The following is a 17,098-nucleotide window of genomic DNA, read 5'->3' as shown; positions in this document are numbered from 1 at the left end:
TGCTAGCTGCTCCGTACAAAGAAAACTAAACCCTGCCTGCAGGCATCTCTGAGGTTCATTATTACCACAACTATAGAAATAACATAATCATGTTTTACAAGAGATTATTCCCTGTACATCCTGGAGACTCTGCTGGTGGTCTAAGCCAAGCTAACCATCCGCTAGTGATCATATGAGGCACACAAGTGTGCCAGGAGACTTGATCCTTAACTCTTGATGAAAAACACTTCCCTAAAAAAGTCTTAAAATAAAAAAAAAACACCTAAATGCTCAGAGAATATTTCTACTTTAATAGTTTAATTGAACTACAGCTGTTTGAATTATGGTGGTAAAGGTGGAGTTGCATACAACAGGCTTCATATAGAGAAACATTAAAAGGTTTTGACATGCTGACTGCAATATAGTTGTTACAGGTGAAATACAGGTGCATATGACATCATACGAATAGTTTTTCTTCAAACATAGGGGGAAAAATCCATTGTGTTACAGAAATATTGAAATTACTTTTAACTTTTTTTCATCAATTACACTTTTTAACTAGATTGTTTCTATGTTTATAGCACACCAGCCGATTCAGTGGCTTGCCAAAGTGACTTCTTGTCCCGCTGTACTGAATCATTCCAGCTACGTTCTCTAATATTTGTTCTCCATTGGGCTAGAGAAGTCACTGAACTCACCATCTACGCAGGCCGGCCTCGCCCTGGTGGTGCCGGCGATCTGGCCTCTCCTGCAGGCGCAGCGGGCTGTCTGCCTGGCGATGGTCCGCCTGGGAACACTGCTGTCTCTGTTGAGCATCACTATCTCGCAGGTTCCCACCGCCAACTGGCCTGCCAAACACAGCAGTGAGGATAAAGTACATCACATTAGCATAATGAGTCAGTAATGAACTTATTACAGAGGAGCAACTGGTGTTCAAAGGTGAAAACGACAGGCTGGCTGTTGTTTGCAAAGAGAGATTTTTTTTTACCTTTTGGCTTTGTGTTCCACTAAAGAGTTTAATATTCTCATTTAAAATGTCAGGAAAGTTTTTAGTGCTTTAAAAGCAGCCGGCTAGCATGCTTTTTCAGTTTTAATACAGCATGACAGAGTTCTCTTGATGAAAGTGCCTTATAGGGATCATGCAGAAAAAAAAATCAGTTAAAAGAGCATCTTCTATTTGGCTAGCCATAACTGCAAAATAACAAACACACGAGTCAGAGGCTCCGAGATATGAGAGCACCATAAAACAACTTATTGATTTTTTTCACGTAATGGGCAAAATCTAAAGACTTCTTCTGATTGTGAGCATGAATGTTCTCTGCAAATTTCATAGCAGTCAACCCATTAAATAATGAAACATCAAGACTGTTCTCGCCGTGAAATTGACAACACTGGCCATTTGTAGATAGCTTATCCTCGCGTGTACCTGAAAATAACCACTTTAGAGGCAGTCACAATAATTAAACAGAGAACTCACAGCCATGCCCGAATGTACAATGTGAGGTTAACACTCTCACACCCTGTTTGAAGCCAATTTTTTTTGTTCTTTTTTTATTTGACTATCCAAATGAGTTGGACCACTGACAAAAATAAAATGTTACTTGGTTGACGGAGTAGAGGCTGCTGGGCACTGCTCCTACACCAGACAGACCAATTTTCAAGCCAAGCTAAGCTCTACTGAGACAGCAAATGGACAGAATGTCTTAAAGTCATGATTACCTTGCTCAGAAATCTCTGCGCTCTGTGTGTGTGTGTGTGTGTGCTATTCTTATAGTTCTATCCAAGCACAGAGAATTACTTCAGAGTTCTCCAGGCATTACAAATTGATGGATAACTCCCTGGCCAGGGACACGTGTATAAGCAGCTTTTCCAAGTTTGCCACAGTGTTATCTTTAAATTAATTACACAAACTGGAGAAATCTACATTTTGCAAGCGTGCTTCAGTTGCAGATGAACTACATGGGAGGGGCAAGAGGGGGGTGTATGAAGGGGAGGTTCTCCGTTCTTTAAAACATCTAAGAGAAAAGCTTCATCTTCTTTGTATTTTCATGATCAGGGACTTCGACAAGTCAATAAAAGACTTTTTAAACTTTTCACTTAACTTCTATCTTTGCTGTTTGTATGATGAAATTAACATTACTCTAATTGGATTCACTGAAAATGCTGAATGCCATTGAATACATTTTCAGTATTTTTATAAGTCATGAACTTACAGCACCAGAAGTCACTTCACCCTGGCTGAACTACTCTTAGGGCGAGGAGATGAGTTTTGTTTTTCCACTATTAAGATCAATTCAGCGATAAATATTCATATATACATATATATATATATATATATATATATATATACACATATACATATATGTACACACGAACAGTGAAGGTCTGAGGAATATCATGGTCTCAGGTGAATGGTAAAGCTCAGAAACAGCAAGAGAAACTTTCTTCACCTTTGTAATGATCTAGAAAAAATAACACAGTTTCTTTGTTCTTTCGTAGTTTGAATGGAGAGCTGCCAGTGAAAGACATTCAGGCTGAGAGTAAAATAAAATCAGCTCAGGGAAGGCAGATTAGAGAAGAGTGTGTACTGCAGTTCCTGTAAGGTCAATCCCTGGCATTCACCAACCATAGCTCCTTTATGCTGCTGCTTCTAGTCGCTTCCCACCACCCTCAAAGGCTCATTAAGTGAAACGCTAACTGCTATGTAGCATGAAATGAGCGCAATAATGGCAAAGGTTGAAAGGGTTGTTGACGAACACAAATGACTCATAAAATTACCTGAGCAGTGCTGAGACATCCAAGTATCAGAGCAAGATGTCTGTGAAGATTTAAGGTGACCCTGCGGCATTTCTTTTAGCATAATTCACCAAGTTGAGATACTTCCTGTCCATAGCAACGATAGTTAGGTAGGCGATAGATGGACTCACGGGCAGAAATGAACTTGCCGGGTTGACTGCTTTTCCTTCAGAGCTTCCTGGCATTAAACCTTCTTTTCATTTATATTTTATATTTTCTAGTTGCAGTTTGTTTGTGTTTAAGCAACAAAATACTTGGTTAGGTTTAGGAAATGACTGTAGTTTAAGGAATACACAGTTTCAACAATGTTAGCAACACCTTAAAAGGTCTGTGTGGTGGAAAACCCTGAGGGAAAACGATTCTATGGCCAAGGTAAAGGTATCACAAAAGTGAGAGCTTAACTTATTGATATGGTCCACAGAAGAGGGACTCTACAGCCGTGCAGGTCAAACTTTATATTTCTACACCAGAGTTAGCTAATCATATTATCCGACCTACTCGTTTGTTGAAGTGCAGTACTTTTCACTTCCAGCAGTGCTACTTGACATCAAAAACTGGCTTACAGGGTATCTCAGCCTCTCAGTTAATGGATCAGCGAATGGGCTGCAGTTTCCACTGACAGCCACGCTTTGCTATTTAAGATGATAAGACTGGTTTATTTTTTCTATAAAATTACCTCCAGAAGTGTTGGGAGCCATAAAACAAAACCAGCTCTACAGAGATCTGCTATGTAAATTTAATTTCATAACATCAGCCTTGCTGGCCACCCTCCACCGCCCACCGCCATCACTCAGCCCACCCTCCTCTCTCGTTTTTCTGCTGAGGCGAGATCCTGTATACTTGGTTGTTGCTTGGAGGACAGAGGTGCCATCAGATATCAGTGCTCAACACTGAACAGATGAATGGGCTTCATGTAATAAGCCTGAAGGAAGACAACAGTAAGGCACTGGGGGAGTTGAAGTGGTGAGTTGTGTAGTGTGTGGGTGGGGGTAGCTGCTTTGTAAAGCGCCCTTAGCCATGGCCAGCGCTCCATCATACGCACAGGAGTTAATTCATGTGACAGAGGGTTTCTGTCACTCAGCGGTGTGAGGACACTTTGCCTCGTCTCTGTTTCACATGATGAAATGCACATATGGCCGTGGCAGCGAGGAGAGCGCCGACTGAAGGATGTGAACGGTCGCTGAACAGGCCCTGGATCCTGTCAGAAATAACAACAAGTAGCCGATACGGAGCGTAGACACTGGCTTTAAGCACCGACTGGCAGCTTGATCACCTTATCAGTGAATCATAACACTATGCTAGTGCTAACTGGCAGCACAGACACACACAGGGGACCAAACGCACACAGCTTAGAGCAAAGATGTGAGTCTGTGCTCTACATATCAGCTCTTTGATCAGACACACTGCAGATCACCAAAGTACAGGCGCACAAATATCTTAATATCTCCGCCTGAAACAGGCTGCCAGGAGTCCACACTTACTTTCACATTGTTAGTCTGATTCAGTGCGCATCACTGCTGGACGAAGAGCTGTTGGGCTCTAGATGCACCACACTGACACGACCTCAGCAACGGACAGTGAATATACAAAGCCGCCAATTATCATCATCCCTGTTAACATCGCAGCTGATTGCAGCAGTTTGCTGTTTCTTAGTTAGACAGTTGTACTAACCAATGAAAACTTTCAGTCCTTTCTAGCTTATCTTTTTTTTCCTTGTTTGTGTCTTTAATTAAGACTGTGCAGATACATTAGAAGTTAGTCTTAACTGATTTTAAAAAAAGAAAAACAGCTTTATCAGATTTAACGGGCAGCCACAGGAGACAGTGCCGCGCTGCTCCTGTACAAGTGAAGCCACATTGGGAGCTTGTGAAAAAAGCTCTGTTTCTCCTCAGGGAATTTGCCATAAAATTATATGAGAGGCTGCGCTGAATGAACTATGACTAGGATTCCATTTCCATATTAAAACAATCTTCCTTTATAGATAGTAATTACTGGTGCTCTGCTACACATGGAAGCGAGGTTTCACAATGTTTTATTGCACAACGCGACTTTCCAAGATACAGTTTCGCACTATATTTATTAAAAATTCCACATCTTGTAGAGCGGTGCAGTTAATTATTCATGACAATACGTATTGTGTTTGGAATTATTCCCTATAGGGACCAAAGCTATAGCGCGAAGCTCCTCTGTGCTGGTTTGGCCTAAACATCCGGAACTGACTCCGACCACTTTTCTAATCTGACTCTAATCACCGCACTCAGATACAATAATAAGTGTGAGTGATTATCTTCATTCCATTGTGCGCTCCTTTGGTGACAGAAGTGGCATTCTCAAGAATGAAAATGGGGCTGGCAACAAAACGCTAGTTTAGAGAGCATGACAATCATATTAGCATGTATAGAATCTGATATGAATCCAGCAGATCTTCTGTGGGAGACTGGAAACATTGCAGGAAAAATTATAAATGTTAATGATGCAGGTAATCTGTCATAACTGATTAGTAGTGGCTGCCTTTATCAATTTTTTAAATGTAATTAAAAGTGGCTAAAACCCCCATTCAGCATCAGCCAGCTATCTCACACAGCACATTTATGCTTTCCTTGTTGGAACGCCTTGTGTTTAGGGACACACTAATGATTGTTTTGATTATGGATTAATTCAACTTTTTAAATGGACTGCTTTTATAAAGTGCTTTCCACTTATTTATTTTTTTTCTGAGGACAAAGCTCTTTGCAAATCCTCTCATTAAGCCACACACACACACACACACACACACACACACACACACACACACACACACACACAAATAAATACACATTAGTGGTGGTGTCAAGGTGAAATCTTTGGGATCTGCATCTTGCTCATTGATGCTTACCCAGCATTTGGGAAGAAGGAAACAGGAAACAATTAATGGCTGTCCTTACCAAGGCCCCCCAAAATAGCAAAAACTGCAGTGACAAGGACACAAAGAGGGTCTCTTGCAGACAGAACACCACCCTCAAAAAAAGTGTATTTAATATTAAGGGGCACAAAACACATCATGTTCACACATTTTCTCTTATTTAGAATCTCTCTGGTGTGATCAAGGTTCACAGGAGCCATCAATGGTGCTGGAAAAAAAACACAACTGCACAAGTTAAAATTAAAAGTTAAAATTCTTTGTGTGATATTAACTATGGCCAGTTTACTGAAAGATTTAACCACAGAGGACCTTCAAAATTTGGTCTGATAACTTACAAAGTTCAATAAGCACTGACAGTTTGCGTTGTCTTTATTTGTAGAAATGAACACCCTTCCCTGTTCTAGACTTTATACTCTTGTTTATCTGATTCTTTTCTGCCCAACAACTGCTTCATACTACAAAATATCAGGGAGATCATGGCCCAAACTGGAAGACATAGAGTGCAGCTTCGGGCCAGGAGTGGTACAAAATGGGTACCACTGGTCTTTTTATCTTGCATGCTGTGTCATAATGGATGAAAACTGACGCTGCACCTGAGATGACTCATGACAGGAAGACTAGCATGCTAGAAATGTTTTGATTCTTCCACCATGACTCCACCACCTCTGTGAGGATGACCCAAATGAGTGCAGTGCTCTACACCAGCTCTACACCAGCTCTACACCAGCTCTACAATTTTAGACATAGCAAAGCAAAATACGAAGAATTGTTGAAGCTGGATGGAGCTGAGAAATTGAAAACACAAGTGACAGTATCAGACAAACCACTTTGGGTGTCAGTGATTTTTAAAGTTCTTTTTCTGGAACACGTCTCCTTACCGATTGCATCCCAAACACCATGAAAGACAGCAACATGCAAACTATCATGTTTCTCAGTCACAAGATTTTGACTATAATTGACAAAGCTGAGATAGTGACTACTGTAACAGAAAGACACAATGTGCAGTAATGTGAAAAAGGAAATTGTTATAAGCATAACTGAGCACAGCCCATTCAAAGTATGTAGAAACACCTTTGGCAGTAATAACTTACAGTGATCATTTTCCATACGACTTTCTCAGTCTCTCACATCACTGTGAACGAGTTTTGGTCCACTCTTCTTCACAGCGTTGCTTCAGGTCATTGAGATTTGCGGGCATTTGTTCATTCACACCAATTTTAAGGCTTTTTGGAATCGCACTTCCATTGACTTCATTTTACTTTTAAAATGCTAACTGAGGCCTGTGGACTCTGAGATGGAGTTCTTGTGTTTTTGCAGTTTCTCTGAGAACCACATGGCCTGATGTTGGAGTGAATTTGTTGGGACTTCATCTTTAACGCACGCCTGACTGCTACTGACCAGAAAATTTACAAAAACCTCTGTTTTTATAGAGGTGCTCACACTCGCTGTTGATCAGCTGCATTTGAGTAACCTGTTAATTTGCATTCGCATTTTTACCCTGTTAATTCCTATGGAAGCAGTCAGATTGCACTTAGTTTTTCACAGGACTGCACAGAGTGACAGTGTGCATGACTGTAGTCTGAGCCTAGCAATGGACTCCCACTGTAAGTCTTGGAGTACTTAGCATATAACTTTATGTTGCACCATCATTTTTTTACTGGTATCCCAAAAATCTGTAATGAGAAGACCTCGAGTAATTTTCTAATTTTTCTGATTCACTAACGTGAGTCAGTGAAGCCCATTGAGAGATTTTCCTTTGGTTTTGGTTTTTGGTATGCAAATGATAAACCTTCACAAACATGCACGCAATCAACCTAGTGGCAGTCATCAAGCTGAAACAAAAACTTCCTAGCGACAAGAGTAACCTGCCTTGACTTGGACATGAGGGCAAAAGCAATGGAGTGGGTTCATGGGGGATATTGCTTGAAATTGGCTTTCTCATAGATGATAATTGTTTCACCACCACCTGTGGCACATATAAACGCAGCTAACTTAAGTAAGAGATCACTCTAAAATACTGTTACTCTGCTTCACTACCTCAAAGGAAGCTAATAAACTCAATCCCACAAATATAAAGTTAATTTCAGTAAGTTAATCTGGATTTATTCGCCACTGCAGCCCTAACTTTTACCTGATCTTCCCCTCATGTCCATTCTGATCTCACAGCTCTGGCTGCTATTAACAACTCAGGATGACATCAAACAGCCAGCTTATTTGACTGTGCATATGGTAGTCAAGGCAGCCGCAGCCAAGTCCATCTCATTACCTTAACAGCACTTGACGCGTGCAGCGCAGTAGGTAGCATGTAATAGGACACCAGGTGAGAGAGGCAGATGTTTGACTGACCCCGTGCTATATGCTTCCTGACATCGCCGTGATCTTCTGCTGCTAAACAAGTAGGGCAGCAGAGCAGTGGCGCATAACATGTGTTTTATATTAATGCGCTTCACACCACTTAATTTCACATGCTATTTGAATACTCTATGTTAGTCCGATCGATAATTATACAAGTGAACAACTCCCTGCTGATGTTAGAGGTAACTATGCAATTTCATATAAAACAGTGCGAAAGGAATCAGGCGTGCTGGTAGGGAGATGTTGGAGCATTTGGGGTGGGATGAATTATGTTATCAGATAAAGCACATTTCTCTGCAGTGTGCTAGCCCTCAGTCAGTCTGCTCCTTGTTGTTCTCTCTTGAGAAGCTGCTCATATTCGAATGCTGAGCTCTGCATTCGAATGACAGAATTTTTTAAGCTGCATCAAGTGTGATTTTCAGGCAATCACAAGCAACCACTGAAAGGCACTGCCGCCCTGCCAACTGAGACACCAGAGATGGGCTCTATTTGCTCAAATTTAATTCCCGTGTCAGGTGTGAACACTACTCCACCCACAGGGAATGACAAATTGAAACTTCCCGTAGCCGCCGTAGGATGGCACTCCCTTGGGGAAAGCAGGGCTCAGTAGCTTTAGATTGTCTCCTTTCTCACTGGAAAGCAAAAGCATGCTGTGTAGTCTGCTAACATCATATTAGAGAACTTCAAGATCCCCAAGTTCATTTTTTTTTGTGCAGTTTGTCTTCAACCTTTGTGTGACATTGCCAAGGGCAGCTTTAAAATAGAAAACATTCCCCTTACATCCATCCCCTGCTAGGACTCACAGTGTATTTCAGGTCTGTCCTGTGGTACGGTTCACATGACTGAGGTGGCTTTGAATGCATTTCTTTTGCTGTCGCACAGCACAGCTGCAGAATATTACAATACAGAGTGCGCTCAAACAATTTGCTGTGGATGAAAACAGGCTAGAGGCATGGAGAGCGAATGTACAATATGCCTTGCAAATGCAAACAGTAGCTCTGCTGAATGTAGCGCAGAGATGAGTGTATAAAGCCACGGTGACTCATTTTAAATTCCCCCCCAGATAGCCTTCCATGATGCCCTCCTTCTTTACTGCAAACACAGAGAAAATGGTGAACATCAGAGGACTATTACGACCCCATAAGTACTGTACAGTAATGCGAGATTGTGTGAGCTTTAACACTCAAGCACATTCCCTCTCAGAAAATATGATCACGGCATCAGGCAGAAAATAGAAAGGGACAGAAGTCCGAAGGAACATAACTCAAATCATTTACACCGCTCTGCCAATGATGGAGCATTTTCAAGCCCAGAGATTTCCGCAGAGAAAATAACAATGCAGAAATACACCGAGTAGTGCGCTACACTCAACCACAAGGGAGGTCAAAGCTGACGGCTAGAAAGAATTCATATTCGGGGAGCTATGAAATATGAGCTTTGTGTGCTGCCAAATTGATTTAGCTGTAAAAATTCTTTTCATTTTGTTCCATAAAGATGCTCATACTTTTAAAGCCCCACCGCCTATATAAGCAGGTCTCAATGATTTGCTTACAATTTACAGCCAAGGTCATAATCAAAGTAGGTCTCCCTTTGCATGCTTAATGCCGCCTTGAAGAAGACTGGAATGGAAATCATCCTTTTCACTTCAAAAAGTCAGTAATTCTCCGGTACTCTGATTAGTTTAATGCTTGGATGGATGGGCCCTGCTCTCTGAGTTAAAAGAGAATACCAACCAAAGATTTTGAATTTTATCTCTCTGGTGCACCATAAAGATTTGCTTTCTCATATACATCGGGGGGGAAATGACCATGATAGGATACAGAATAATTAATCAGGAGTAAAATCGGTCTGGTTTCGATATTTGAACGGCGTGAGCCTGTAACCAGTGGATCTCTATAAAGTCTCGGTGAGTCACATCAAAATGTAGTGACACGGGCCGCAGACGTGGCTCATAAATGTGCTGTCAGCCGCGTCGACAGCAGAGCAGGGTGACAGGATAGATTGTTGCACTCACTGGATTATTCAAACAAACCAAAATGACACGTTAATTATGACACATCACATGTGCTGTATAGAGAAGCACTTTCTGTACAAAACAGAACACCAAGATCAGGAAATCACCCTGTGGTTTCATTTATTTGGGTTGTCCACCTTCTCTTGTATTAAATATATTTTGCTTTACATCATATGTTTCTGTTTGTTTTTCAGAGTCACATTCAATGTTCAACAGGTTTAGATTCGCTAACCAGCAGACACTTAAAGTAGCAATCATTGACTTTTTAGCCACTTGGGGGCAACAGCATACCTCATATGTTATAAATTTTTAATATTTTAACAAGCAATTGCTTATTGAAATATTTAGCAAACATTAAGATGAATTTGGAGTCTCCTCTCAACCAGAGGTGTTGAATGGACGAGTCACGTCAGCTTTCTTCACCATTTTTTTTTACAGCAATGGCGGATCATGGAGACTCGCAAAAGTTTAGCAGCGGGGGTTAGCAACACATGCTAGCGCCGCCATAGAGATATAGCAGCACAGAAGTCTGAGATGTCTTTTTAAAAGGTAGTTTAAAAAACAAAACAAAACAAGGCTGTATGTTTTAAGCGCACATTCCAACTGGCCGCTAAGCACTTGCAGGAACTATTTACCCCGAATTCAGAACCCCCGCTGACTGGACTGCCTTACTCAAAGGCTCTGCTTTCAACCCTTTTTAGAGTTCCATCTCCTACTGAGAAAAACAGAGGTTCAGCTTTCATCGCCAACTAGCTGCTAAGTTTGTCTGCTGAGCAGTGTTGAGTGCTGTCATCAGAGCTTTATAGATGAAGGCAGTCACCTACCACTATTTGAAATCAGTCTAGTCTCAGAAAGATTTGAATGCTTGAAAACCCAAACAGTGCATATAAAGAGGCCAAAAAGATGAATGAAAATGAAGGCGAGAGCTGCAAAATTGGTTAGCTACTACAACCCTTTCACATAATCATCTGTGGTTAAATGAGAAATTATGACAGCTTAAACATCCTTAATGGGAAATCCAAAGAAAAGATACCACACTACACATGCTGATAAGTAATCTATGGAAAGAGCAGCTGAGAAACACAGAAATGATTTTGCTGTTGCATCAAAGATTAATAAAGATTTAAGAAGTCTCATCTGAGCAAATTATTTCAAGTTAATGATTTACTGCCATGGCAACAGAATTCTGTCAGATGAGTTAGAGCAAAGGCCAACTATCCCTTCACCTCCAGCGAATAAATGTGGGTAAAAATGCAGCACTCCACCCTCCCTTTTCATACTAACTCCGATGTTTGTGGTTGACAAAGCAGAGACGTGTCACCGCTGCTCCCTGGCTGCACCACTGAACCGGAATGTGGCCCAAGTACGAAAATCCCAGACATTTCCAAATTTATTGTTGAATAAACTGGCAACGTTGAGAGCAGCCGACAGGCCATTTATTGTGACCGACGGTGGTCCAATGGCGTGCATGGACAGAGCTGCTGGGCTTTGATTTCCTGTCCTGGTCGCCATGACAGATGGGCTATGAAGACGGTGGAGGCAGCACAGCCTCTAACCTCAAGTTGGTCCTGCTCGCCAGTTCACCGGCACACAGTGTGGCTCTCAGGCCCTCAGAGGCCATACCGGCCGAGCTTTTCATGGAAAGTGAACAGTGCTTGACTCTAACAGTGATGTTTAGCTATAAATGCTAAAAGAAATACTCCAAACTGAATTTTGCTATATTTTCAGTCTGTAATGCTAAAAAAATCAGAGCTGCTTTTATGACTGCAGTAACTAGTCAGTGCAGCCAGTTTCAAAGGACTGGTTTTGACGATTACATGTCTGCATTTAAAAAAATATATATATATATATATACATATACATATGAGATATTTTATTCTAAAAACAATTCAGCTGGATGATGGAAAGACGAATTAGCAACAAACAGAGAGACTGTCTACCCCAAAAATCATATCCAGAGGTTTTAACTACCAGGCCATGCACGGTAGATCTCACTTACCCTGGGAATATATGAAGGGCAACAAAGTTCACAAGAGATTGATCGAGTAATTTGTACAATCATGTGCTAATGAGATCACTTTCAGATGAAAACGAGTCAATAATAAATGGCTGTGGGGAACAGGAGGGTAGCTGTGGCTCCTTGGATAATATGCACAGGCTTGAGAGGGGTGGGAATTAGAGGCTGGTGACAGCAGCGTTTTGGGGAGAAAACACTGCAAATTAGAGGCAAAGGGAGCACATTTCAACGCACAGGCAGTTCATTTTTCACATCAGTGTCTACTTTTGTTCCCGGCAAGCTGCCAAAGACATTGATGTAGGCACTATCCCTCCTCCACAGTGGTAATTATGCTGCCGGCCAATGCTTGATTAAAAGATCTAATCTGCAAACTTAGTGTTCAGCATCTCCCAACAAGTTCCAGTACTTTAAGTCTGTTCTCTGTCTCTGACAGCGGCGGAATCTGAAATGTTGTGTCGTGGACAGCAGCCAATGAAGTGCAGGGAAACATCCTTTTGCTTTCTATTCTGTGTCAGGGTGAAGGTGTAATTGCACCAGTGGATGCATTATTCAAGATGAAAACATGGCTTGGAAGGATATAAAGGCCTTAACCTAAGTGGAAAAACAATAGCTGAAGGCTTTCTGATGTTTTTTCACCTAAGGCTCAGTTATAGATTCGCCAAATTACTATCCCACATGACAGCAAAGAGTCTGATTTTTGGTCCAGCATCAAAATAGAAAATAAATCAGGGTTGTTTGGGTTGAAGGTTATAACTATTCTTAATGCATTTCAGATTCTTAAAAAGTGTTTTGGAAATGATGGTCTAAAGCTCCTAGGTACATAATAGTGCTATCAGACATGATGAAACTGTGCAAAATAACATCATTATACACTGACTGGGAATATTATTACTGAGATGCCAAATCCGGCTGCAAAGAGGTTCAACAAGGTCACCGTAATTTGACTTCTGATGAGCACAGAGGCTGTTTAATTGGGCGTAATAGGAATTTTCCCCCAGAATGACAGGATCTGACCACACCATGTGCAGCTGCATCCCAATAAAAAGCCCTCAGAGACCTTGCTGCTGCTGGCAAAGTAATAAATAGCTGTAAGTGCCCTTACCCTCTCTGAGCAGATGGGAGTAGATGAGCCAGAGGAGCAGTAGGCAGCAGAGTGACGCACCTCCACCTGCGGAGAGCGTCTTCACTCCAGACTGCATTCTACACCTTCAGCCTTTGAGATTATCCAAACTTTGAACACTTGTGCCGCTCAGATGTCAAGCAGATCAGCGGAAGAGTGGCTAATCCAGTTGCATCTCCAAAGCCTGACGTGGGCATCCATTTTGAGGTTATAACACAAGAGGGACCGATAGTAATCCCCCTTTGCTTTTCAAATTCCCTCGGTGAGCCGCATATCCATCCAGGCTGCTCATCACACACACACAAACCCACACAGACACACACAGGCTACAATGTCACCAGATCTGGCCAAGTTTACGCAGCTGTGCTTTCACGAGCTGGAATTCACTTGGATGCTTCTGCAAGAGAAAAGAGGGGGGAAAGAAAAGAAAAAGCTGGAAGTGTGCAGATGAAGAGGAGGAAAGAGCAGCAGTCCCCCCCGCGCAGTTTTGATTCCTTACACGGAGATGACGATGCTGGCAGTAAATTCAGCCGTTTCGTCCTCTTTCGTCCTCTGCGCTACGTACTGTTATTATTATTCCCAACCAACTTCAGCACCGAGCCGAGCTCTGTGTCACTCTACAGAGAGACGCGCAAGTTATCCCATGCGGACATGACGATCATTCCGATCAGTACCCAAACTTGTCCGAAAACGCGACACTCCAGACTCTTAAAAAATAAATAAATCAAATCTAAAGGCGCAAATGCGTCACGCTGCCACACACGCACAGTCTGCATGTGCACAGCAGCGCTGCGAAATGTCAGAAGAGGAGCGGCGGGTCTCACGCAGCGAGCAGCCTCTGGACAAACGCACTGTGCGCGTCAGCACGGCCGGTGCGGTGAAGTTGGGCACACTTGTCACCTGTATGAGCCTTTGGGTGCGATCTGGAAGATTCTGAGCGACGGTGTCTTGCTGCTTTAAGTTCGAGGATAAGCACCGCTCCACTCCAAGTCAATGGTGCGGTTCCACCTGAGCGTGGTGAACCAGCCTTATTCTATCCCGGTCGGGTGCATTTGCATGCAGGCGACGCCGAAGAGGAGGTTTCCTCCTTTCACTCCATGGCAGAAATCGTGCTGCTGCTGCACCCTGACTTCCCTTCACTTACGACGTTTTCATATGCTCCCTCTCTCCCTCCCTCGCGTGCGCGCGCGTTCTCTCACGCGCAAAAGATGTCCTAATTCCTTCCTCAAAGTGTGAAAAAACTTTGCGGTCCCCCGGCTATAAATCGCAAACTGTAGATGATGATGTTGCTTGTTTATACACACCAAAAGAAGACCAGTATGAGCCCACGGGGAGAAACAGAGCAGTCCCAGCTTAGCACATTCTGACACGTTACTTTTCTCCTTGTCTTTATGCCCCGTATTGGAGGTGGAAAACGCCCTTGAGGGCTTCATTGTCTGGGGACTATGGTTAACATTTAGCACACTGGCATTCCGGGAAAATGTGAGAGGTCTGCTTCTTGAGAGGACCGTGTTATAACATGTGCGTTGCCTCAGAACTCTTTATGGCAGTATTATATACTGTCTAATATCATATCTCACAAGTCTCAAGCGTGCACACACAGAGGCAGGTGTGTATAGATGTGTGCGCGTATAGGAGAGAGAGAGGGAGAGAGAGTTAAACTCCTGCAGATGCCAGTTTATCTTCTGAAAGAGCACCATTTAAGACTCCCTTGCCATTCGAGGACCATTACTATAACTCACCTTCCATACACACACACGCACTCACCAGATTCCATGACCAGTGAATGTGCACTTTATTAGCAGATGAAGAAGTTCCCCCTGTGTGCTGCTGTGCTATCAGCCTTTCATTCAATGGCTTTTATGATGACGTATTGGCCCGGGCCGATGCCTGTCACATCAGCGCCGTAATAGATGAAAAATGACAGGACCTCACAATGCTAAGACTACGCATTTGTTATATTAAAAGGATACTTTGCGGATTTTCCATCTGAACTTTTCTGTACTTTACTTGGCCGGTGTTAGAAGAGCTACAAGCCCGGGCCGACTGCTGAGGTGAAATTTATTTTCTTCTCTTGTATGCAGTGAGGCTCATCCAGCTCTCAGAGTTAAGAACTACGTTTCCGTCTGTCTGAGTGACGTCTCAGCAGGGGTTCCAGTGTAATTAATCATAATCCATCACTGTAACTGACAGGGTTGCAAAATTCTGCCAGTTTATTTTTACCCATTATATTTATTTTCATTTTTACCAATGAGATACAGACGGTTTTTCGTACTGAATTTGGTGATGTGTGTAGTAATAATAGTAAGAATGATGCAGTAATAATATAGTAGTAATACATATGCAATTTCAAAGTGCTGTTCCTAAGAAAAATATGAAAGATTTCAAAGCTGTGACTGATTCAAGAGGATGTGATATAAGTGATAATATACTTAGTAACTGAAGTGCTGTAGTTAATTATGGTTTTGATGTACTTGATTATTTCCACTGCATACTGCTTAATGCTTCTTCTCTTCTTTGTTTAGCTGATAAGCCTATTTATTAGTTAAGTTGAACACTAAAGTCGCATACAAAAATATATGATCAGTTTCATAATTTGAAAATGTGGATCACCCAGTATTTAGTCATGTTGATTATATCAATAACAGAACTCCAACAATCTACACAAAGACGGCCTTTTAGCAGCCATTCTTCTGTGTTGTGCCTGCACCTGTTCTTTATACTGCTATTATAAATGTTTCTATATTAATTAACCTTCAGGTACATGGTCATTATTGTGTGAGCAGATAACTATACAACTTTATACCTGTCATATGTTTTGTCACGTGATTTTGAAATGTATTCTTTTGGATTTAGTTTTGTAAAAATGAGCTTGTTTTCAACAAAAACACAATTTAGATTATAATATGTATGATATAAAAGATGGACATTCTGAATCCATGTCCATTTTTTGGAGCTTGGTGTGGCCACATTCAGTTGATCAGGGGGAATGCTGATACTTAAGCATCACACAGACACAGGTACCTGGTTATTAATGCTAATTAACATGCAAAGGATTTCCCTCAGAAAACTGTAACACAGACTTTAGACTTCTGCAGCAGTCTGTTAGTTTCACTGTAAAGCACAGGGCACCAGCACCACAAATGTTTGCTATTTCTTGAGACAAATTAGTTTAGTTGACACCTAGCAAACAACTACTGGCTAGATCCACCCATATTAGAAATGTGACGGCCCCCAGGCTTCAGTACCTGGTTGTTGGGATATGATGAGTGGCTCACTGGGAGTGATGGCTGACACCTGGGCTGGTGTGTTTGCTTGCTTGTACTGTACGTGCTGAGGTAGTCAGTCTTTTTCTCTCTCCTCCAGGTGACTTGATCTAGTAAACATCAGCTGCTTTATTTTTTGTTCACTGACACACATGTCCATACAGCAACACAATGCTCATGAATTGATGCATATTTATTTATCTCTGAATTTTTTGCCCTACCCTTTGAGACAGGGTTGTGTCCAACTCTAGAAGAAAAATATCTGGACATTTGAAACGAAGATTAATTTGTATCAGAATGATGGGACAATGACACCACATCACGTGTCAAACATGGTGGAGGTAACATTATGGTATGGTTGTGTATGGCTGCCAATAGAACTGGGTTACTAGTGTTTACTGATGATGTGAATGGAACTGTGAAGTGTACAGGACTATACTCTCTGACCAGATTTAGCCAAATATAGAAAGATGGCAGCGCTTCAAAGTGCAAACAGATACAGTTAGTCGCTGCAAAAGAAAAGGTTTCCCAGGGTAAATTAATGAGTTATTCATTAATGGCCAGGGTTAGCCATCCTATCATAACCCAGTGAAGCATGTTTTCATAAATACAAAACTGAATGCAGAAAGTCTCACAAACAAGAAGTAAC

At 41.9% G+C, this 17,098-nt stretch overlaps 1 protein-coding gene across 1 annotated transcript in view; it reads right to left on the bottom strand.

The window, feature by feature from the left end:
* The window catches only part of tafa5l (TAFA chemokine like family member 5, like), a 43,620-nt gene extending 29,138 nt beyond the window's left edge, over positions 1-14,482 (bottom strand). The window contains exons 1-3 of the mRNA XM_019349351.2: positions 13,683-14,482; positions 13,166-13,580; positions 678-827 (exon numbers count right to left, since the gene is read on the bottom strand). Coding sequence (XP_019204896.1) covers positions 678-827; positions 13,166-13,262 — 247 coding nt within the window. The 5' untranslated portion in view covers positions 13,263-13,580; positions 13,683-14,482. The remainder of the gene's footprint in view (positions 1-677; positions 828-13,165; positions 13,581-13,682) is intronic.
* Between the last annotated feature and the right edge of the window lie 2,616 nt (positions 14,483-17,098).

This window comes from Oreochromis niloticus, linkage group LG20, assembly GCF_001858045.2.
Source record: "Oreochromis niloticus isolate F11D_XX linkage group LG20, O_niloticus_UMD_NMBU, whole genome shotgun sequence".
Lineage (NCBI taxonomy): Eukaryota > Metazoa > Chordata > Actinopteri > Cichliformes > Cichlidae > Oreochromis > Oreochromis niloticus.
The sequence above is the reverse complement of the archived record's forward strand: the minus strand, read 5'-3'. Positions and strand labels throughout refer to the sequence as shown.